The sequence below is a fragment of the Phalacrocorax aristotelis genome, chromosome 3, assembly GCF_949628215.1.
Source record: "Phalacrocorax aristotelis chromosome 3, bGulAri2.1, whole genome shotgun sequence".
Classification (NCBI taxonomy): Eukaryota; Metazoa; Chordata; class Aves; order Suliformes; family Phalacrocoracidae; genus Phalacrocorax; species Phalacrocorax aristotelis.
In genome coordinates, this window is record NC_134278.1 from 79,543,545 (window position 1) to 79,567,296 (window position 23,752).

At 41.8% G+C, this 23,752-nt stretch overlaps 1 protein-coding gene across 4 annotated transcripts in view; it reads left to right on the top strand.

Moving 5' to 3' along the window:
• The first annotated feature begins 2,214 nt into the window (after positions 1-2,214).
• CCDC85A (coiled-coil domain containing 85A) overlaps positions 2,215-23,752 on the top strand; it is an 85,712-nt gene continuing 64,174 nt past the window's right edge. For 3 of the 4 annotated variants that reach the window (XM_075088147.1, XM_075088144.1, XM_075088145.1), the window contains exons 1-2: positions 2,285-2,647; positions 5,326-6,241. In XM_075088147.1, coding sequence (XP_074944248.1) covers positions 2,429-2,647; positions 5,326-6,241 — 1,135 coding nt within the window. In that variant the 5' untranslated portion in view covers positions 2,285-2,428. Of the gene's footprint in view, positions 2,648-5,325; positions 6,242-23,752 lie in introns of all 4 variants that reach the window. The other variant, XM_075088146.1, reaches the window with a different exon arrangement.

Consider the following 23,752-nt stretch of genomic DNA (forward strand, 5'->3'; position numbering starts at 1 on the left):
ATTTTTCAGTCAACTGTTTATTTCATGGAAAGAAATGCATTTAAACTTTAAAAAAATCTAACTTCATATGACCTTTCAACTAATATACTGCTGAATTAGAAGAGTAAGAAAAGCCTTTATTTATTGCTGCCTTTTCCCCAAGCTGTTCTTTTTTTAGTTGCATTAAAATGGAATATATTTGGGTATAAAAGATGACAGCTCCTTTTCATGGCCTTTTACTGTATTTTTGCTGTGGCTGGTCAGATGCTTTTATCTAAAGCTTTGTTCTTTACAGTGGAAAAAATTTCAGAGGATTTAAGAGTGCGACAGAGTTTTCAGAGAAAATAAAATTTTCACAAAATACCTAGCGCTGATTGGGAAACAGGATTTCACAATGGCAAAGCTTCATGCTTTTGTTGAAATTCTTGTTGACAGCGATGGACTTCAGGGTTCGTATTGCAGCTCAGCAAACACACCATCCTTTTGCGCTTCACTCTGTGGCACAGGTACTGTTTGCAGTAGGGCTGGTGGGTGCCTCTCCTGCCTCCTGACTAGCAGCTGGTATCTGTGGTAGCAGCTCAGACGTGATTCCCACACTAGGGCTTTGGCAAGTTTGGGAGGAAGCTGGTATGGGCCGCCGGGGCTGCCCTTGCTGGGTCACCCTGGGAGCCAGAGGGTCTGGCATGTTTCTGGGAAAGTGCAGGTACATAAAAAATGGGTCGGCTGAAAGAACATCTCTGAATGGCGTTTGGGAGCGGAAAACATGCAGGCTTTTTTGGCACTGTGAAAATTCAAACACTCTTACAGTGATCAAGTGACAGCTGGTGGTGCAAGGAGAAGATTAGGAATAAGAAAAAAGGAAGAGCGTTTGAGTTAACCATTCTTGTGGCAACTTTTAAATAGGACCAGAGCAGAAAACAGTTCTTGGCTAGTCTGCTCCTGTGGCATCGGCTCGTCTTCCAGCAGGCAGAGAGCTGCCAGAGGCAGCAAAATGCCACAGAGCCAGCTGGGGCAGCGACAGCCAGACGGGCCGGGCATGTGTTCTCCAGCTGCGGCTACCTTCTGCAAAGCCAGCCCCGCTCGGGGGCTACAGCCTCGTGATCTGCCAGTGCTGGTGTTAAGTACTTTAAATTTCCCCCTCAAGAATCAAAGATCTTCTTTGATGCCAAGTAATTATAAAATTGCTAACCAGGAGGTAGTAAGGGCCTAGTAAGTGAGGCACCTCCCCTGCCCACAGGGGATTGTCCAGGGGGAGCTGGGTGATTTAAAAATGGCAGTTCAACCAATATTCACCTAATGGTTTCAGTTCATCCCCTTCCGCCACAGAGATAGATTGTCTCATCTTGCTTTGTAAGCAGTGTGAATGATTTATCAAGTTTCATCCTCAAATAATCTCCAAGGCAGGTTTATGTCGAGGCTTTGGGAAGCAGAAGCCTCTTACAACACCGTGACTGGATCTTCTGAAGGAAGAAATGTGACTATCCCAATCCTAATTCCTGTGGGGAGCTCGTTTTGTTGCACACGACCGTTCAGCTCCCGTGAAGAGTCGCCATGAGGGGCCGTATCTGGTTCTGCCTGGCGACGGCCCCGTGAGGCTGACGTATTCTCGCTGTGAATGAGAGATGAGGTGAAAGCCTGGGTGACGTAACGCGACCCTCACACGCCGCCCCGGTGGAGGGATCCGTGGGGTGACACGAAGGTGTCCGTACCCCCTCTTCGCTCGGGTACCAGCAGGGCTGGCGGGCAGAGCGCTGCAGGTGGCGCCCGCGAGCCGCTCAGAGACACCGTCCCCTCAGTCCATCCCCCTGCCCCCCCCGCCGCCCGCGCGGGCCCGCACGTGGCGCGCGCCCCGCTGAAAAGCCGCGAGCCGCCCCGCGCCCGCCACTGGCGGTGGCAGCGTCTGTCCGCTCTGCTCCGCTCCGCTCCGGTCCTCCCGCCGCCATGGAGCGCCGGCTCGGGACCTGGCACCCTCCCCGCTCGTCGCGCCCGCATCCCTCAGCCGCCGTGAGTCGGTTACCGTGAAAGGCACTGCTCCCAGCGCTGGGCGGCCGCGGCGCGGCGGGGAGGACAAGGCGCACGCTGCTCCCGCTGACCTGTTGAAAGAACCGGCTTGTTGGGGCTTCCTTTGTCTTGTTTTGGTTTTTTTTTCCCTTCCCGACGGGGGAAGTTTGCTCCCCAGACGGTGGCCTGGCTTCCTCCACACCCTTTCCTCCTCCTCTTCCTCCTTTTTCCCAGGATCCGCTGCCTGGAGCCAGAAGCGCTCTCCACCCCACCCCCTCACCCCCCCACCCCAAGCGCCGGCGGCAGCGCTGGAGCTGGGGGTACCCCCGCCGCCTCCCGGCTCGCCCCCGCTTTCCCCCGTGCACGGCGGGGCGGCTGCGGCGGGGCGGCCCCGGGAGGGCTGCGGCCCCTCGGCGGCGGGTTGCCGGCGGGCTGCCGCACCCCCATCATGGCCAAAGTGACGGCGGAAAGTTGCGGGGCGGCGCCGGCCGAGGACTTGTCCAAGGTGTCGGACGAGGAGCTGCTCAAGTGGAGCAAGGAGGAGCTGATCCGCAGCCTCCGCCGCGCCGAGGCCGAGAAGATGAGCGCGATGCTGGACCACAGCAACCTCATCCGGGAGGTGAACCGCCGCCTCCAGCTCCACCTCGGCGAGATCCGCGGCTTGAAGGTAGCGGGATGGGCAGGGTGGGAGCTCTGAAGTTTCCGCCGTGTCTCTGCGTCCCCCACTCGTCCCACCGGGAGCCATCCCATCAGGTGGATGGTCTGGGAGGCGCTGTTACCGAGAATCGCACAAAAAGTGATCAAGGACTGGAGTGCGTAGCGTTTGACCCTGCTTAAAAACCGAGTGTCCAGACAAGAGATGACCAGGCAGGCTGTGGAGCACAGCTGTTGGACGCTCTGCCCCAGTATGCTCTGGGTTGATGAAAACACTTAAGTCTTGACACTGTTCTGTTAGACCTCATTGGTTTTTAGTAAGGTTAAGTGATCCCATCTGAAGTGCAACGTGAAAGAGTAGTGTACAGAGCTATAGGGGATCAAAAGGTTTTGTGTAGCTTATGCCGTTTTCTGTCAGTATTTTAAGATGACTTACTCATCTGTCGGGCAGTCTGGTAGGCTGCTGGAGAGAGCTGGTTGATTCCAGGATGCGCTGAAGTGTATGGTAGGTGATGGCAAACCCTTGGGCTCGGTTTCAGGATGATCAGAACCAATCCCTGGTTTGTTGTCTAAAAAGATGTCTGATAACGCATCTCTGATCAAATAATTTTTGATTGTATACTTCTGCAGACTACAGGGAGAGGCAGACCAAGTCTGTAGTGACTTATCCTTTCTTAATCTAACTTTTTTGTTGGATGAGAGGCATAGTCCCTGTTTCCTTCCCAATTCTGAGGACTGGGAAGATAGTGTGACTACTTACAGATAATTATCCTGCTGTAGCATGTACGCATGTATTATGGATGTAGAACGCTATCTTAAAGTAGGCATAACTACAAAACATCTTCTGTCTAGTTGCTTTGAGAAAGGACATTGTTCTTAGGAAATCCCTTCAGGGAGGTGAGAGGTTAGTGGGAAGGAGAGAGGAGAGACAGACGCAATGTTGGCTTTTGAATTATTACATGAGAGTGCATTAGAAGAGAGTTCTGGACTTGTAGAATGGCTTTAAACAACTAAATTATTGTGACAGTGTCTTTGATGATAGTGTGACATAAAACAAATAGCATGTGGGGGAAGACTGTTCCTGTCCCCAAGTTCTCCTGTTCTGTAAAGTATGAGAGTGTGTGTGTGCCCCCTTCCTCTTTTTGACAATATATGGTGTCTGGAGGTAAAAAAAGACCCATCAATGATAGTACTTTCGTAAAAATAAAGCGTATATTTAAAATGTAAGCTAAATTACAACAATAGTATCTTCTGGTTATGTGCAAAGGTGTTGTGACATTGTGTGGGTTTATGCATCGTCCAGATAAGTGATAAAACACCCCAAGATGTGTAGGAAGGAGTGACAAATTCCTCTCTCTATTCTGAACTCCTTAAGTGATGGTTAACTTCCACCTTTTGTTCAGATGGCTCAGCTGGAACTTTTAAAAGGAATTTGGGAGGAGTTTTTGAGCCCTGCATTGGTGTCTGGACATTGACCTTCTTTGTCCCATGTGAAACGGCTGGTCCATGAGTAGCAATGAGTAGCTGTGCCTGGTCTTGGTGGATGGGTGCCTCCTGCTTCTGACTGCTGAATTATGGGCTTCTACTCAAACTTTTTTTGTTCCACTGTGGGGTTATTTTAAATGTCTCTCACCAGCACAGATTTTTAAGGATACCTTGTAGCCTATTGAGAATTCTCCTTTGTCAAATGTGGGTTGAAACTGGTCAAGCTTGAAGCTATTTTGAGGCAAAGATGAGACAAACATGCATGCATGCATGCACACAAACCCAGTGGAGTTACAAAAGCTTCCTTTTCTTAAGAAACAGTGCTAAAGTGATCTTTCCATAAGGCTAAATTTTTAACAATTGTGGCTACTCTCTACTTCTAATGATACATAAGAAGGAGTGAATATTTCAATGGGAGAAAGATGAACATGGTCGCAAGCCAGTTTAGTAAAACTAGGAGGCTAAAATACTGAAAATGTTTTCTTTGACATATTCTGCTATAGTAACAGCTTGAACGGTTTTGCTTCAGACTGTTCCTCACTTAAAGAAGGGTATGGAATTGTGCACTTCATTTTGTTAGGAGTGAAAAATCTATTCAAGCAGATTATTTCATTTCAGAGTGGTTGAAGCAATTCTGGTTAAGTGATGACAAGATTCTTCTATGCAAATCTGAAACAAAATCAAACAAACGCCAAATATTTTAAATATCTTAAAAAGTTCATCTTTATATGTGAATATGCTTTAGGGAACAGAGAGTACAAAAGTTAATTATTCAAGTGAGATTACAATTTCTGATGTACCTTGCAGTTTTATTTAGCAATAACTTGCAGGTCATTATTTCTCAAGGGAGTGAGATCATCATGAGCATGCTTATGATCTTTGCCCAGTTTGGGAGCTAAATTATTCTGATATTTAGCATGAAAACTAATTAAGCACCTGAAACTTTTATGCTGTATCAGAAGTTAATCTTTGAACCCTTGAAGGTTAGCTTCACATTACAGTCACTTTTTACTGGACAGCAGCTTTGTTAGTTTGAAGCACGATGCTGTTATAACATGCCGGATCTACACGCATGATTATTTATGCCTCACCTGAGTGCCCAGATGATGGGTTTGTAGCAGTGCTGTTCACTGGCTTGTGTAATGGTTATGGTATAATGCTAATTCTTTTAGACCCTTCCCTGTCATGATTATCTTTCTTTTAAAGGATATCAACCAGAAGCTGCAAGAAGACAACCAAGAGCTGAGAGACCTTTGCTGTTTTCTGGATGATGACAGGCAGAAAGGCAAGAAGGTGTCCCGTGAGTGGCAGAGACTTGGCAGATACAGTGCTAGTGTTATGCACAAAGAGGTTGCCTTGTACTTACAGAAGCTGAAAGAATTGGAAGTGAGGCAAGAAGAAGTGGTTAAGGAAAACCTAGAGCTGAAAGAATTGTGTGTGTTGCTGGATGAGGAGAAAAGTGGTGGAGCAGGCAGCCGGAGCTCTATCGACAGCCAGATCAGCCTGTGCCAGCTAACCGCAACGAGTACTTACATAAGAGATGTTGGTGATGGGAGTAGTACTTCTAGTACAGGAAGTACAGACAGTCCAGACCATCATAAACATCATCCAAGTACTAGTCCAGAACATCTTCAAAAAAGTCGGGGTGAAGGAAGCCCTGAGCATCAGAAACACAGGAGTATCAGCCCAGAGCACCTCCAGAAGCCCAGGAGTTCTGGCAGTCCTGACCATCACCTGAAAGGACCGAGTCCAGAACATCACAAACCCATTGTCAAAGCACCTGAACAGCAAAAGCAGAGCAGCAGCAGTCCAGAAACTATCCCAAAGCATGTTTTGAGTAGTAGCCCTGAACACTTTCAGAAGCAGAGGCCTGGTAGTAGCCCTGAGCATCAAAAGCACAGCAGTAGCAGCCCAGATCATCTGCAAAAGCACACATCGAGTGGAAGTACAGAACACCTCCACAAAGTGAGGGGTACGAGCCCTGAGCACCTCAAACAACACTATGGAGGGAGCCCGGAGCATCTCAAACATCTCAGTGGAGGCAGCAGAGAAGGTACCCTCAGGAGACAATTAACAGATGACCTGTCGTCTCACCACAGAAGTATATACAATGGAATGAATGGTGGGTCAATATATTTAGTGAAAACTCACTTTGAAAATTACTAAAGAAGTTTCAGTGCTATTTCAACTGTTTCTGGAAAAGGAATAATGTTTTATGTGACCTGAAAGCTAACAAGTCTGGCATAAGCATTATTCCATTAGCAAATGAATTAACCACAATATACCTGTTTGTCCATCCAGCAGGTGCTGGGTGGATTGAAAAAGTAGAGGAAGAGTGCATTTTGAGTGTTGGTGTAAGGTATCAGGAAGCAGCTCTTGGCCTTGATCGTGCTCTGCAGTTGGTAAACTGTCTGTCCTTAGGTAGATTTCTGTTTACATCAGAGAGGAATTGTGTGTGTTTATTCTCCTGCCTATATTTGCGTCAGCAGAATGGAGGTGAATGTCCCCAATTTAATTTCCACGTTCCTAACCCACCCTGTCAATAGCTTTAAATATTTTAAAATTTCCTGTTTATTGATGGAAGGCTGCTTATGTCCTTTTCCATAAACTTTATAAAAGACCCCAGATGGAGAGCTAGGCTCAATATAAATGAATCTGATAGCTCCTAAAGCTTTTCAAAGCCTTGAGTTTGCATGTGTTTAATTATAACAAATTAAAAATTAAGGAAGATCTTACGGATTTTTTGTGTGTTGTTATTGCTGCAATTTAGAAAGATAACCAATAAACATGCCTAGCTTTTAAGAGCCGTGTATCCTCACTGATTGAAATTAATGACTTTTGTTTAAGATAGTCACGATTTAAGTCTTTTGTTATTTGGAAAGACAAGTGGCTACAACAATATTGAAATTAAGGAAATACAGCAAATGAAATTATTAAAACCAAAGTTCCAACATCCCACTGTGGTGTAGAAATAACTTCATATAGACTTCGCAGAATTTCTTGGTCGGCTCCATTTTGATTCTTCTGTGTGTTTTGAGATGTTGTCATGAAGCAAATAGTTGAAAACCCATTTCTCAGCCCTTTACGCTTAGATTTGAAGTCACACATGGAAGACAGTGAGGATTTTACTTTAGCAAATTGTCTTGGATGGAGTTTATGTGTTTCCATTTTATAAGCAGCTGTGAGAAGTTGTGTTGACATCGGCGGAAGTGACCACTTGTTGTCGGATCTGCTTGTGAGATGGAGGAGATAGCGAGCTCTGTGCTGAGTGCTGTCCTTGTCATTTATCACATCACATTCTCACATCGGTCCATTTACCTGTCGTGGTTAACTTACAGAATGCCTTCAGTTAAGATAAGCTGCTCTGTAGGGGTAAATCCAGATTACTTTCAGTGACATGGGTGTACGTGGCAGGGCTGATGAACCCCAAAGTGGTAAGTGTAGACACTTTTCTTTTTAATGGTTTTTAAAATTATTAATAAGGTGAGTGTATAGCAACTGTGTGAAGTTGTGTAATATTTAAGTTATAAAAGTTAATCTTGCAAAACTTCCATTAAATACTGTATTTCATTCTCCATTCAGTTCTTTCTGTTCAAAATTGACCTGGCTTTAAGTAGCGTGAAGTACAGAAACAGACTTTCTAAAAGTGCCTTCTTACTTGCACTCGTGATGTTTATCAATCCAGTCACTGCCCGTGTAGAAAGGTGATCTAAGGTTTTCAGTATATATTTTTAAAACTCACACACAAAGGTATGGTTTTTCTGCTCCCAGCATGGTGGGCTTTCTGATATTTTTTTTTTTTGTCCAGATAGTCTTGTTACAAACTCAGCCATATTATTAACAGTACAGTGAAAGCAGTTGTTACTTTAAGCCTAGGTTGAGTGGATTTCTTTGTGCAGAGTGCTTCAACTATCTACAGTTTGGACTTTGGCCACCAGATGCTGGAAAGGGCAGCTGGTGGTTTGGGAGCCTGGTGACTTTAATCAGAGCTTTGCCTGTCCTACACTTTACATAATCATTTTTGCTGAGGACTTGCCTCACCAGTAAGTTTGCAAACCTGTCTTTCATATTTATACGATTTGATGCAAGCATGAGGTTTAATTCTGACATTTGTCTGACCTTTGTCAGTGGTAAAACTCCTGCCAGCTTTGCTCTGAGGAAGTGCCCTTAAACATCAGGAAAATACTTGGTCTTCACAGCAAGGGTGAATTGTTTTGGATTCTTTGTGTTTTGATTTTGTCAGCTACTGTAAAGTTGTGGAGAAGAACAGTTAATATGGAAGTGGGAAAAGTGCTGACCGTTATCACTTGTTACTGTTGTGAAAGTAATGTGTAAATCTTAATTTGCATGTTCTGTGTATACCTATATACGTGAACCTGCCAATCAAGCATAGATGGGGAGCTGTGCATTGAGCTGTAATGAAAATCCTGATCTTTTCCATCCGTTGTAAGGAACAGTGAAATTGTGAAACTGTGAGGTAGAATGTGGCATGGAAACCTCTCGCTAAACTCTGATAAGCGACATAAAAGGATGCTATTTTCAATTCTTATCCCAAAATCATGTAGTAAATATACTATATCTTGTGGGTGGAACCTAGTTAGTTTTAAAAGCTAGAGTATGTCTAGCTAGCAGATGTTGATTGCACATCTGCGTGATTATTTTGCAGGGCACTACTAATCTTATTGCAGTAGTTGTGGACTGTCATTTGCGCAGCAAGAGTGAAGTGTTTGTGGTCCTAAATGACGAATGGCAGAGACAAACATCTTCTGACTCCTTTGTAAATTAAGGAGTAAACCAATATATTTTAGCTATGTAATCAGAACTTACCAGACTCAGTACAGGCTTGTCCCATCTTCTTTGATCTTGACTCTGAATCTGGTCTCAGAGAAGAAAGTATTCCTCTGCGTGTCAAACCTCATTCTAAAAGGTACTATACTGTCTACCTGAAATTGTGTTTCCTAATTGGGAAGTGTGTTTGCAAACAGCCTAGCTATTCCCTGAGAGCTTCCATATGCTGCTAACAGCTCCCATTTACCCTCAGTTTGGGTCTTGTCAGCACTTGTGACCACAGGGACACAATGTATTCAGTAGGGTACCGTTATCTATACCAGAACTTTGGCTCTGTGTAAAGACACAGGGAGTGGAGTTAGAGCATTTGCAGGTTTCTGACAAACTCTTAACTCTTAAGCTAAAGTTAAAGCAGTTGCAATGTAATATTGCAATGCTGTGAGAAATATGATGTGTAGCTGTAGTCTGCTTTACAGGATATGGTATATGCATTAATCATTTGGGCTTCATGCATATTTTAAGCTGTCATGAGGTATGTGGGAAGTTACCGCAGTCTGAAGCTGTCTTTAGTCCATAGGCATAGCTGAAGGAATAAACGATGAAGTGATAACATTTCCTTTTATAATTCTTATTTTCTATGCTCAAGGGTTTGATCTTGGGTTTTTTTTTTTCTTGTATGACATGTCAGCTTTCATTTATAAGATTTATAAAGCTTTAAAAAAATTACTTCAGGGTTCTTCTACATATTTTTCTGAAATGGGTGTCCTCAGCCTTTGGAGTGACAGAAAATGGGATGTGAGAACTAAATTTGACTAGATGGTTGTTAATTGAAAACACATATATTTCATTTTAAAGGCTCTAACCAAATTTGACTCTAACCAGATTTGCTGTGATCACACCTAAACATTCTGGGTAATGAATACAGAGGTATTAGGGATAAAAAGATTGCTGAAATTAGAAAATACCGGCAGTAAAAATATTTTAAATATTTTAAAGAGAACATCTATGCAACCTAGAATAATACATGACAGTTGAACTCTTACAGAAATATGTGGGGTTTAAGTGCCTCTATATAAATTAATGTCCTTTCAGCATTTGCAGTCTAAGTGGTGTTTTTTATTCTAAGCAATTTATTGTAAACTTTCTATTTTAAGAAGTCCTTTGTTTTACTCTGGGCTTTGACTTTTGTGTGAAAGGAGAGTATCAGAAGGCTTTCATATGTGCTTTTCACTTCCTGCTGAGGTTATTAATGAAGAGAAGTAAAACTGCTGACTAGCACTACTACGTACTGCTGGAGGTGTGAGAATTTTTATAGAACAAATGCAACAGCACCTCTCCTTGGGCAAAGGTGTTTGTAGGCTACATGGAGACTCAGCATAAATTTTGAACAGTTTCTGCTATAAATGTACTTCTTATAAGGAAAATAAAATCAGAAAATACTGCACTGAGTAAAAAGAAGAAACTGCAGTGTGCCTTCAGAGAGAAAAAACTTATAATAATATTACTGCGCTAACTGATATCCTCAGTTATCCTCAGTGGAAATAGCTCACATCCTGCTGGCCAAACAGTGAAATGACGTCATGTTTTGGTGTAGGTTTGCTTATGTGTTATGTTTCTTAAAGTTGAAATGGAAATAATTTGCCTGCCGCTAATAGCAGCATACAATATTTTGTGTGTGACTTGAGCTTTCCTGATGGCACCTACCACTGTACACCTGCTGTTGGGAGCCTCATACAGCATTTCTTACTCTTGAGAGTAACCTGTCATAGAAATAAAAGCTACAGGATTCATAGAGTTTTTGCTTGCCAGTACGAAGTAATCTACTGTGTATTTCAGAAGTTTATTATTTTAAGTGTAAAGCTCTGAAACTTCATGTCAATGTGAGTCTTTCAATTGAATTCCATAAGTTTGATATCAAACTTGTAAATTGGTTTTAATTATTACAAACTGTAAAAGAACTGGGGCAGGATATGTGAGTGTGCATGTGGCTCAGGTATGCCATGCTTATTACTAAACTCAGTTTTGTGGAGTAATTTATCAAGTTGAAAATGTGGCTTGTAATAGCAAAACAATTAACCTACTAGAAACTCATGTGGAATGACTTTTGGGAGAAGTTTACGCTTCAGTGACAAAACCAGTTTTGGTTTGAATGTTTTAGTATAAGGTGGATCATCCTTCCAGCAAAGCTATTGATATGTTAATGGTAAGACTGATGCCTCTTCTCATGAGGAAACTTGCCTAGTTTCAGGCAGTTACATGGATGTTCCAGCACTCTGGTTACTGAGAAGTTCAGTGGATGACCAAAGTGGCAAACAGGCTAGTGCTGACTGCAGAGGTTTGCTTCTATCCCTGTCTATTTGTCACTAGATAGGCAGTAGCACTACATGTTATGGTGGGAAGTATGGGAAAGATTCAGCGGAACAACCTCTCTTGTTACAAGACTATGAATACACCACAACCACATGTGATACACAGTACTTTCTGTGAAGTTGCTACTTTCGAGTTTTGTACTTTTTCCTTTTTCCCTTAGGTTGCATATCCTTCTACGCAGATGACTTTGTGCAGTAAGGACTTGATGCTAAATCAGTTTTTCTTTGATGAAGCAATGGCACTTTCACTGCAAGAATCAGAGTAGGGAATATAGATATATTACCTTTAAACCATCATGAGTATACCATGTATCTTTTCAACCAAGCTCTGTGTTAGTCTTTGGGGGGTGTGTGTGTTAATAAGGTGGGAGGGAATTGGTGATGACTCTACAGCTTTGCCAGTGAATCAGTTACTCATTTCCCCCAGTTGATGTGGCGTACCACAGTTACCCAGAAGCGCTGATACGGCCCATGCAGTAGCTCTCTCTTCAGACCTGTGCATAGCGCCCTTATCTTCCAAGCATTTAACCAGTGCAAAGCAGAGGTTAGCAGCTATGGTGGCTGGCTGATTAATTTGAGATGTGTGGCCATATCTCCTGTTTTGAGTGTCTGTTGGAACTTTACTGACATTTGACCACAGACCTCCAGAAGTGAAAGGCTGACAATAAATCACAGTGCCATTATTGACTGTGTCTTGACAAACACTCTGCAAGCCAGTGCTTGTGCCCATCTCCTGACTTTACTAGTGTCACACCTAGGATGGATCTGACATACTGATTTTCTTTGTTCCGTTTATTTCAGTGTACGTTTTTAAAAATAATGTATTTTCTGAGTAGTGAGTGGAGTTTGTTTCGGTATGTACTGAACACAATAGAAAAGTGTATTTGTTTTTCGTGGTGATGGGGTCAAGGTGCAAGACATTTGCCTTTATCTCCGAGAGCTCATCAGGAGCTTGCACGGCTGTTAGTGTTGTCTGCCTGAAATATGTGGGCATCTTTTTGTTTTACTTTTTTAGTGCCAGAATGGAGAGTCCTCACATTAAAGCCTTGTCCGAGTTCTTGCTTGGAGATAATATCTTTAACCTGAGGACAAGACCTGGTGTAACATAATCCTTTGCACAGCTTTCTGAGTTACAGTGTTATGATTTTATAATAGTAAAATATGTTTTTAGAAATATTATAGTGATTAAATTGTCAAATTCCATGAACTCTGGCAGTTATAATGCAGAGTTAGAATATTATAACAACTCTTGGTAAGTGCTGCTTGCTTCAAAACTTCAGCCTTGTAGGGTATATTATGTGTGTTAATCAAAGGGTGTCCTGTCTTTTCTGTTCTATCTGTAAATGGATTTTTAAAAATTTTTTAAAATTTTATTAAGATGTTAATAATGGAGAGTTGCTGCAGGTTGTGCAGGGATTGGTGATGAATGGGTTAACAATTAGGGAAGAGCATAGCAGTAAGTATTGTGTGGGGTTAAAATTATGTACTCCCATTCACACATAAAGTGCATAGATGTTGATGGGTGTCAAGGACAGCGAGGCATCCAAATTATAGGGTGTTTGATGAGGTATAATAAAGCTTTGTGTACACAAGAAAATGACTCTAACAATGAAAATGCATTGGCTTATGAGCTAGTAGGTCATGTCTTAATTAGTAAACCAAAGCACAGCTTATCTTAGGTCTTATTGTCATATACACAGATATAGAGTTACTGAGAGAGCATTGAGAATTATTTTCAATTCATGATCTTGATACAAATTTTATCTGCATATGCTTCTTGAATAGTTACAGGGTGGGCTCTGTAAAGAGAGCCATCTAGGACTGACACACTGAGCTTTGGATTTTGCTTAACGCAGAAAGAAGTACATCTTAATATACCACATCCATACTCATGAAAAGATTAAAACCAAATTATACAGTACTTGTGGTATGACTGGTTCTACCACAACTTTATACTTGAGTCTGTCGAAGAGTCCACTGTGTAACAATCAGTGTTCTTGTCTGTCTGAAGATAACTGCGGCATTAAGCCTAAGTAAAGAAAAAGGGAGAGAGCACTATACCATGGAATTTGGAGAAGTATTTTAATAGGCTGCTCAGTTGTAACTAAACTCTTAAGCCACACTAGCAGATTTAGCCAGACCCTCATTGCTGTGAAATGGCACAGAGCCCAACAATGGTTGAAGTCCTGAGAAGTATCATACATTCATTTGGATAATACAAATTAAAAAATAAAATGTGAATCCTTGGTGTTTGAGAGAAGAGATCGGATTCATTTGGTCTGATGTGACCATCAGCTTCTAAGTACAGAAACTGTGGGGGAATTTCACTCTGATGTGTTGTTCCTTCGCAGTTAATGACAAAAAGTTTTTTGTGCCTCTATTTAAAACAGCTGGTCCTGGTCCTTGTTGGGGAGTGGGGGAAAGGGTAGAATACTAATTGCACTGCTCTGATCCAGTGTGGCAATTTCTAATTTCTGTAAGGTGGTTCTTTTGGTTATGTGGGTTCAATTTTTCCATCCACTTGCTCTCCAGCTGTGGCTTGTAATTACCTCAGGGACTTAATGCAGTCTTCACCGTTAGGGCAAACTTGAAGTACTCTGAAGGGTTTCAGTAATGTTCTTTGGTTCCTTTATATACACGGATTAAGAATCTTCTATAATCTTTGGGGCATTCATAGTCAAGAAATCTCAAAGTAAATGAGGAGAAGAATCCACCCTTCTCTCTTTCCCCTCATTGTGCAATTTCTTCTTTTGAAATCTGATCGCTTCTGATGGGATTTTCAGACAGTATCAGAACAGAAGGATTCCAAACAAAATGAGAAAATGGAAGGATTAGCCTGAAGAGGCCTTGGACAGTGGGACTGAAAGACAGTGAGATATACTGGTAATAACAGTATCTGTTCCGGAGGAAATTAATTATACAAGTATAATGGGTTGGGGAAAGGATATCTACTAAAGTCTTGTTTAAAAAATAAATACACTTAATGACACTAGTCTGTGCTCTAGTCTGTTTTTTGTAATTTTTTTTGCTAAGTACTTTTAATTCTGAAGATACACAAAAAGGAGTCAGGATTGTGATTTGAGACCTGTCCATGAGCATTTAGTACAGAAGATGAAAATGTTTGCGAATTTATTGATTGTGAATGGGAAAGCTGCTGTCTTGAGCTAGGCTGTCTTAAAAGATGAACAGTTATGTGAAGGCTGTGAATATCAAATAGTCTTAGTTCAACTTGTCAGTTCTGCTGTAAAACTTCTGGCATGTTTGTGTTGTTTCTGTACGTTCCTGGGGAGAGGAAGGAACCAGCAGTTTTGTACCTGTATAGTTCTGCAAGTACATGTTTGTTCAACCCTTTATTTTTCAGTTACATGACTTGTGTGGATTTTGTGCTGAATTATTACAAATATTATGTCAGATTACAGAGAGGGAAAAATGGTGGCAAGGTTTGTAATACTGATTTGTGAAGGTCCATATAATAATTTAAGTGATTATTTAGACTAATCAAACACAGTACCACAGTTCAAGCACTGTCAAGAGTAAGAGATCTGTTGTAGCTGGAAGAGCACAGTGAGCAATGTGATCATGTCGTGATTTAACCCCAGCCAGCAACAGGGCCCCACACAGCTGCTCACTCACTCCCCCCCAGTGGGATGGGGGAAAGAACCGGAAGGATAAAAGTGAGAACACACGTGAATTGAGATAAAGACAGTTTAACAGGTAAAGCAAAAGCCATGTGTGCAAGCAAAGCAAAACCAGGAATTCATTCACTCCTTCCCATGGGCAGGCAGGTGTGCAGCCATCTCCAGGAAAGCAGGGCTCCATCACACCTAATAGTTACTTGGGAAAACAAACACCATCACTCTCAATGTCCTCCCATTCCTGCTTCTCCCCCTGGCTCTAGCTGCTGAGCGTGATGCCATATGGTGTGGGACATCCCTGGGGTCAGTTGGGGTCAGCTGTCCCAGCCATGTCCCCTCCCAGCTCCTTGTGCCCCCCAGCCCCTTACTGGTGAGGTGAGGAGCAGAAAGGGCCGTGACTTTTGTGCAAGCCCGGCTCAGCAGGGATGGAAACATCACTGTGTTATCAACACTGTTTCCAGCACAAATCCAAATGTAGCCCCATACTGGCTACTATGAAGAAAATTAACTCTATCCCAGCCAAAACCAGCACAGGTCAGCAACAATATTGAATGTCTTCTAAAGGTGTCCAGTTTGGTACTTCTTCAAAGTTACCCAAATTATTCCAGAGCTTTGATGCCTGTAAATCAAACTTTTCTGATTTGATCAATAGTGAGATACCTCCTTCAAATGTTTGGCCTCAAAACTCACTAGATTTCTTTCACTGCATCTTTTTAACTTCCTGTGAATTGTGAAAATTGCCATGATCAATGTTTGCTATAGGCTTTTTGTACTTGTAACTTGTCTTCAAAGAAAAAAAATGCTGCTTACGAAGGTTACAGGGCTGATTTATCACTAGGTAGCTCCTTTATGCAAAGTTCAGATAAGCCTGGAGAAAGGCATTGATTGGTGATCTACATCCCTTGGTTTCTGAGTCTATTTTTGTTTTACAAACAAATCTTAATGAAGTTAAAAATCAATCTTATGATTTTTGTGGTCTGAAAACACTACTGATGACATTAAGATGGGTCTCTAAAAATACTGTTGGATTATGAGAGAGAAAAAACATTTCACTAGAGACAGCTGGATACATCAAGCACAAGCATACGAATGCTATAGGGTAGAATCTGAATATTGGCTTAGATCCCTCAAAGTAGTTGAGCAGTTCACTCCTCACTGGGCATCTGACTTGCACTCCAGTTGGATGCCCAGACAGAAGCAAGACGCTTAAATATCCATGCTCTTGCAGTGCTTGGATGAAGTCACTTGCCTGTTACTGTCATTCAACTTGCTTGCCTGCGTCTGTTCTAGGATTTTTTTTGTAACCTGAGGTTAAATTTTGAATTTCAAGTTTTTGCAATATTATTAGGTCCATAAAGAAAACATGAAAGCAAAGCGTTCCAACAATGTTTTTTCCCTAACCAACTCTCCAACCACCAAGTCCAAAGGCTCTGCAGTCTTAGCTAAACAGCAGAAGATACCAGAACCTGTCTCCCCTCCAGGTACAGGTGCTAAGAAGTTTTTGATTTATTCCTTGTTTTTGGAACTTGACATCTGATCTACGCTCCAGCCAATAATGCTGAATGCTACATTTTTACACTTGGGACTGTAGCATGTGCAAATATTTTTGGAGGACTAGTAGGACAAAAAGCATCCTGAGCATATTAAAAGAAACCCTAATTTCAGCATTAAGGCATTGGTATTTGTATATTTTGCCTTCTCTATGAAAGTAATGAAATGGAAAGATTTCTTAGTCTTTTAGAGTGTACTGAAAAGTTGTATTCAGGCTGATAAAAATGAATTGCTGGATTGCCTGACAGCATAGAAGTGGCTGATCAGACTATCTTGGAAGCTTGGATCTGAGTTTTATCCTCTTAAGTCACTCTATCATCCTGGTTTTGTCAAGAATGAGTTGGATAGTGCTAACTCCTGGTATTGATCACACTACTGCAATTACATCCAGTTGTAGACTCATGGAATACTGAAAAGATACTAGGGGAAGTCCAAAAAAAGATGTAGCATAAAAGGACTTGCTTGACCCTCTTTCATTATAACTCTACAACAATCCAAATTACACAAAGTGTGTTGTACTTAAACGGCAAGTCAAGGCTTATCAACTGCCACCTGGAAATGTGTACCTGAGGCACTGAAGCTGAGTCAGTTTCCTGGGCAACATATTCTGTCCCACCTCTGTTGCTTGATGGTGTTTTTATTTTATTTTATTTTAACTAACAAAATTGACAGAGTTGATTCTGCTGCCAGTTTGGAAAATGGATTTTTGAAGAATTAGTGAAGAATGTTTGAATGAGAAATAATTTCTCTTGCCTGTGAAGAAAAATATCTGTTGTATTTATCAATATGAAAAGATCTATACTTTAAATGTAGCAAACCTTGGCATGCTCTACTTTGTGTTTGGTACAGGTGCACTTAGCTCTGTTAATTGGTTAGATACCAATCCTACATGTCACTTAAACCTGATGGGAGATTTTTGGATATTCATTGTCCTTGTTACAGTAGAAACAGGGTGTTGACTCTGAAGATGCAGTCAAATGACGTTTGCTCTCAAATTTAACATTTTTAATAAGCACAAATTTTGTTAGACTTCAATTGATTTGTTCTTGCAATGCTGCTGCGAAATATATCATGATGCATAAGAAGCAAGAGGCTCTCGAAACTCATGGGGAAGGATCTGTAATGGAAGATGAAAGTGATTAGTAGATTTTCACTGCCCAGAGTGAGAAAAATCCAGACAATGTTTGTATTCTGTTTGCTAAGAAATGCTGTTTCCCAGGGAAGCAGGAGAATCATCTTAATTCCAAACACTGAGCCTCACTGTGTCTTTGTTTTTACCCATCAGCATGGTATCCAAGTGCCTCAGAAGCGGGAATAGTTGTACTAGTTAGATGATAAATAAACCACCCAGTTGGTTTACTTCTCTAGCTAGCATGACTGTTGATATAGTGCTTGCTAAGTACCACATTTGTGTCCCATTAGATCTGGTGGGACACAGTGGAAAATGTTCGAGAGAGAGTTTCTTCACTGCTCCAGAAGTCTGATCAAGACTCTGGAGAGGATAAAACTGAGAATGTTCTCAATTTTAGCCACTCCCAGAGACATTGGTTCCATATGTAAAGAAACATATTTCAACAAACATAGATTTCCATATTTTAATGGTATGAATCTGAGGTAGCTCTTTGACCTACAGATTGCAGGCCCAATTCTCCTCTGTCTGTAAACGCTGTCCCTTTAGCAATCCAAATGTGTTTCTTATTCAGGGCTCAAGCCAGCTGCAACTCTGTGGAGGTCTAGGGATGGATGAGATTGTAGATCTTGGCTTGGCATGATGCTGACTCAGCTGTCATCTGTGGGCCTGTCTTCAGCTCCGTCAGTGCTTATCCTTCACGCCATGCAAGATGTGGCCTGGTAGCTGCAAAGCAGTGAGCTGGGCTACAGGCTGACTGTGTGGAGGTGTGATATTTTAGTGATAGCTACTCAGATAAGACTTGGTATCAATTTCATTGCACACAAGTTTGCTTATCCTGTTCCCATAGGGTGGGGAGTACTCCCAAAGAGATCTGAGCATCCTCTGCCCTCTTGAAAGCCAAGGTGTGCTCCACATTGCTCAGATGGCTCCTATCACCTTCTGGTATGGCATTGCTGCAGTGGGGTCATCTGATCTTTTATCTTGCTCTGGTTTTGTGAACATGTGTTTTTAATTGTGTATTGTGCAGGAAACTCAACCCTCAAAACCACAAAGCAGAACTCTGAAAACCCCAATCCCAAGTACATATTACATCTGAAAGCCATCAAAATAAATGTTCAGTGATATCTATTTTGCATGTGGTATGTTTAAATTTTGCTGAATTCATGAACATCTGCCAGTGGGAAAGACTGAAAATCTCTATCATGTTGATCATCAGACTAATGACTTTTATGAATTATGTGGAAATTGCCATTGCAGACTGTCCATTCTTTTCAGGCCCAATCTGTTGGGCCAAAACCTTTTGCTCTAGTTTGTGCTGCATTCAGCTTGCTTCTGTGTTTCAGTGAGTCCTGTGAGCTTCTGAAAGGTCCAAAGCAAGCCTATGATCTCAGAGATGGGGACTGTGGTACCAGCCAGGGGAGCTGGAGGAGGGAAGGACATTGCTGTTTTTCTTTGCTCTCTTGGTTGCTGTGAAAAGCCATCAGAAAGTCCTGTCCTTGCCCCAGCTTCTAACTGCAGAGTTTGAGCCTGCAGAGGCTTGTGGACGAGCCTTGCTTGACTGTTAGGAGATAAAGCAGCTCTGACAAGAGAGCCTTCTCATTTCAGCTGGAGACGGATTAACTCATGGCAGTTCTAGCCCTGGAGAGGTCTCATGTGTTGACCAGGATAGCATCAATGTGTGGAATGTACATTGATTTACGTGTGTGAATGCAGCCGAGATATCAGTTGCACAAAATCAGAAAAAATGGCTTTGTGAAGTTGAGACCTTGATGTGCATAGTGAGGTTGGATGCGCTGTTAACCTGAGTAAACTCTTACACCTGTTAGTAGTGCCCAGTTATTGCTTAGAACTTTTTATCAGTAGTTCTCAAAACAATTTACCAGGGAAACAAATATTGTGATTGTCATCTGGTGCATGAAGAACAATGGGCTGAACAAATGACAAGACAGGATTAATCAGCCACCAACTAAACCTTAAATCCAGGTTTCCTGAGTCTTAGCTACTGATTATTCCATTGCATCACACCACTTCTCTAACAGCTTTTTTCTTAGATAAGCCTCTTTCAAGTGTGGTGTAGAAATTGGGCCTGAGGTTACTCACATGCCTAGAAAACACCTTTATGAACAATTCACTTGATACAAATATTTTCAATGTGTTTCCTTTCAAAATAAACTTTTAAGGCAATGTTTCCTTCCTTCCTGAATTTCCTGAATTATGCTAACCAAGCCAGTGGGGAACAAAGCTATTTTTGATTATATTTTGTGCATGCATGCAGCAGGCATATTAGAAGTTGTTAATGTACCTTTTGCATTTACAGGGGTGCTTAGAAGTGTCTTTGCATGTAGAGAAAGTGATTTACAATTAATCCAAACTTTGAGTAAAAATGAAGTGCTGCAATAGCTTTACTAGAGGAAGCTATATTTTTCTGTCTTGTTTCTTGTGGCCCATTTTTTAACATTGCAGTATAGTTGTGTACCTGTAGTTGTCTTCATTTGGGAAATCAAGACAGCAATACAAATTGGAGGTATGGTTGGCTATCAGCTGGGGATTTCACGTTGCTAACTGGTACAGTCAAAAGGAGTATTCATCTTTCATTAGAATAAAATTTGAAAATGAAAGCTCTTATGCTAAAAACAAATGAGAACACAATATTTTGGCCAGATTGCCATTTGGCCCTCAGTATCGATCAAGAGTGTGGCATCTTGTGAATATGCCAGGGAACAGGGGACGTGGTGCTTAGCAGATATAAATCTCTGTGAGTCTCAGTCTGAACATCTGTGTGACTTGGCAGATGTGGAAGGTAGGAACTTGGTGAGCTAGTGTATTTTGAGGTTTTTTGGCTAAATGCCAGTAGACTTATTTCTAGCAGGTAGGTGGCTGCTGCTGTTATCTAGTACGTTCTGCAGTCTGAAATGTTTACTTGAAGTCATGGAAGCGGTGACTATGTTTGAGGGAAGACTGGGTAAAGGTTCCCGCTGTCTGCCAAAAGATGGAGGTTTCTTGTACAGAGTAACTGCAGCAGAGAAATGTCTATAAATGTTTATGAATGGCACTGATCAGAATCCAGTCCAGGATTTTAAAGCTTCATATAATGTACACGCAGTGGGGAGTTGGGCTTTGACATTCAAAAACGACAGCCTAAACATTTCCAGTCAGTGATATGTGATGACAAGACTACAGTAACAATTCTTGTTGTGAGTAGAAAGTTACCTCAATTACAGCAGCTTCCCGCCATGCTAAATAGTGAGTTTTTAATGGCACTTCTTAAGATGAAATGTGGTCTGAGTGCAACTTAATGTTTCAAACCTGTGCAGAGATTAAAAAGACATTGGTACTGTTACTATTTTAGTCTTACTTAGAAACTAGAGCAAACACCAGGTTGTGTGTCCTGAGCATGATTTAGCAACCTGTTAGTCTTTTAATTATCTCCCTATAATTAGATTGGTGTGATTATTTGCACTTGAAATAAGTGGATAGTTTTAAGTTCTCAGGGCAGTAGCTTTTAGAAAAAATTCATTGCTTTTCATTTTGCAGGCATTTTGTCTTTCATGCTCAAGTATGGAAACATATGGTGCTACTTCTGATGTAGCACTAGTCTGAATATCTTTGCTTGTAAAATTTTCTGCAGAGCCATATAATTTTCTCCTGTTAAAACATTCCTAACATATCTAACCATTTTTATAACTACAGCATGGGATTATCATGTTTTTGTGGTTGTAAAATTTTACTTGATGTAGGTCAAGAAATTAAACTGTAAAACCCAAATAAGAAAAATGAACAGTAAGTAGTTAGAATTTCAAAGAGACTAGTAAGAAATATAATAGCGATACTTACATGAAAGTAAAATAGTTTATAAAAATGTTTCCCACATATTTTGAAAGGGTCAAAATAGTAAATTTATTTTTAAGCTGAACTCCTGCGATATCAGACAGTGACACGGAATCCTCTAATACAGCATCCAGAACACCCATGTGGTAACTGTTACATCTCATGTTCTGTGTTCAGTCTAGCAGACACACTTCCCAAGTGATGATGTTTCTTCTGCCTGAGCCATGTGAAGCTTGAGCCATGAAAGTGTATTAAAACTGTAAAATAGCAACATGTTCATCTATATACAGTGAAGGGAAACTGAAAATGTTTCTGAGACTGAAGACCTTGGCATAGCTGGAAAAGTTAGAGGAGTAGAATACTTCCGTACATTGCTAGGCTGTTACCCAGCATGAGAGATGATTAGCAGGAGGCTAACTGGCCTGTTAAATAAACTGATTTAGAAATGAGCAAAAATATTTCTCTCAGGGAATGATGCAGATCTAAAACTACTCTTCTTATGTAGCGGTGGGAAAGCAAGGATTCTGATTAATGTGGTCCTCCTGAGCTAAAGTTGCCAAGATATGGGTATGTGATAAGCATCACCCATATTACCTGCCACTCTAGGAAGTGCTCTAAAGTGTCTGACTGGTGCCAAACTGATGACAGGTTCTTGTAGTGCGCTGTTGCTTCCCAGCGGCTACGTTATCCAGGAGTGCACGTAAGGACTTGGCAGGCTTTGAAAGACAAGCTGCCAGAAAATATCCTAGCACGTCATCTAGGAATATGGGCAGGTTGTATTAAACCAACACCTGAAGCACCTCTTGCCTGTTTTTATGATTGCTTGCCTGTTTTAGCCTCCTGTGTACTGTGCTATACAAATGCACATGTGTGCGGATATGTATGCTGTAATCTTGCTGCTCCTGAAAACAAAATGACTCGCTGCATTGTCATGTTGGAGCTGCTGATCTAGCTAATGAAATCATTTAGGGTTTGATACTGCTTTTGTTTATGCAGGTGGCTGACTTTATACACTTGTGTGTTCCCACCAAGTTCACAGGCTTTTAGAAGAAGGGTTGTTTTTTTTTTTTTTAAAGTGGTGTCATGGAAGTGTGGGGTTTTGAAATTTATTCCAGGGGAAGCAGGCAGCAGTCCCTTTTTGCCCATAATGTTCTGATCTGAAGGAAATCTTGCAACTTTATTTTCAAGAAGTTCCATTCCTCCACTTTCTGCTTTCAATAAAGTTTGATATTTGACATGGAGACTCTCAGTCCAGGTTTGAAGACAATAAAAAATTTGCTATGGCCTTTCTCTCCCTGGGGTGCCGCCTTCATTGATCATCCCAGGACTGGGCTCCTGCTCTCACTGAAGGTGTGGCAGGAGCTACCTCTGCAGCTTTTATGAGCAGGGGAAGCATGTCAGGCTCCCTCTCTGCTTCACTGGAAACATTGAACGGAGTACAGGGCTCTTCAGTCTCCAGGAAAGGAGGGAGAGAGAGAGCCACTCTACCCAGCTTGGGGAGCTGGAGCACGAAGGCAGAGAGCTGTCTTCCCCAGAGGGGTTACAGATGGAGTAGCAAGTACAGATGGAGTAGCTGGAAGCAGAAAGGAAAGAGAAGGACAAACTGAACAGGATCTCCTTTCTCCTCGCTCCTGAAACTGGGTTCAGAAGCTGATTGCCATCTCTAGGGAAATGTCACTCAGATGTGAAGGTAGCGTTGTAGCTGTAATGGGGGCAGGCCGTGTCTGATCCTGAAGGTTGGAGTTGCACCCTGGTGAGCACAGACGGTAAAGGTGCTCAGAAGAGAATTTTTAGTTTCTGAGGTTTTTTTGAGAAAAAGAAACCAGATGAGGTTAGACAGTTTCAGAGTTTTATTAGGGAGGGCATAGGTTGTAAAATGAAGGACTCTGAAGATAGGAAAATGTCAAAGTGAAGGACTTTGAGAAAGGGAAAATGTCATAATCCAGTTACCCAAAGCTGGATTATGGTGAATTTGCACTGTTTTCTAACAGTATCCTTGCTTCCAGAAAACAGAGGTGGATGAGAGCAGGATTAGATTATAGGGGCAGAGCCCCAGCATTTCCAAACTTGAAACAGCAGGAAATTATGTAGGTAGTGACCACTTATAGATCACTTTTTTTGTGGGTGATAAATATAATAATTGAAGGTTTTGTTAATGACTATGCAGTTTTTCAGTCAGTTGTAGATAGTGTTTGATATCCTTCCCACCTCAATCGGCTGTCAGATGAAAAATAGGACCTTTATGACAGTGTCTGCCTGCCATGGTGTAGCTGCCATCATCGTAGTGCTGATCCTGACTGACTCATGGTGGGCACTTGGGATTTTTACTT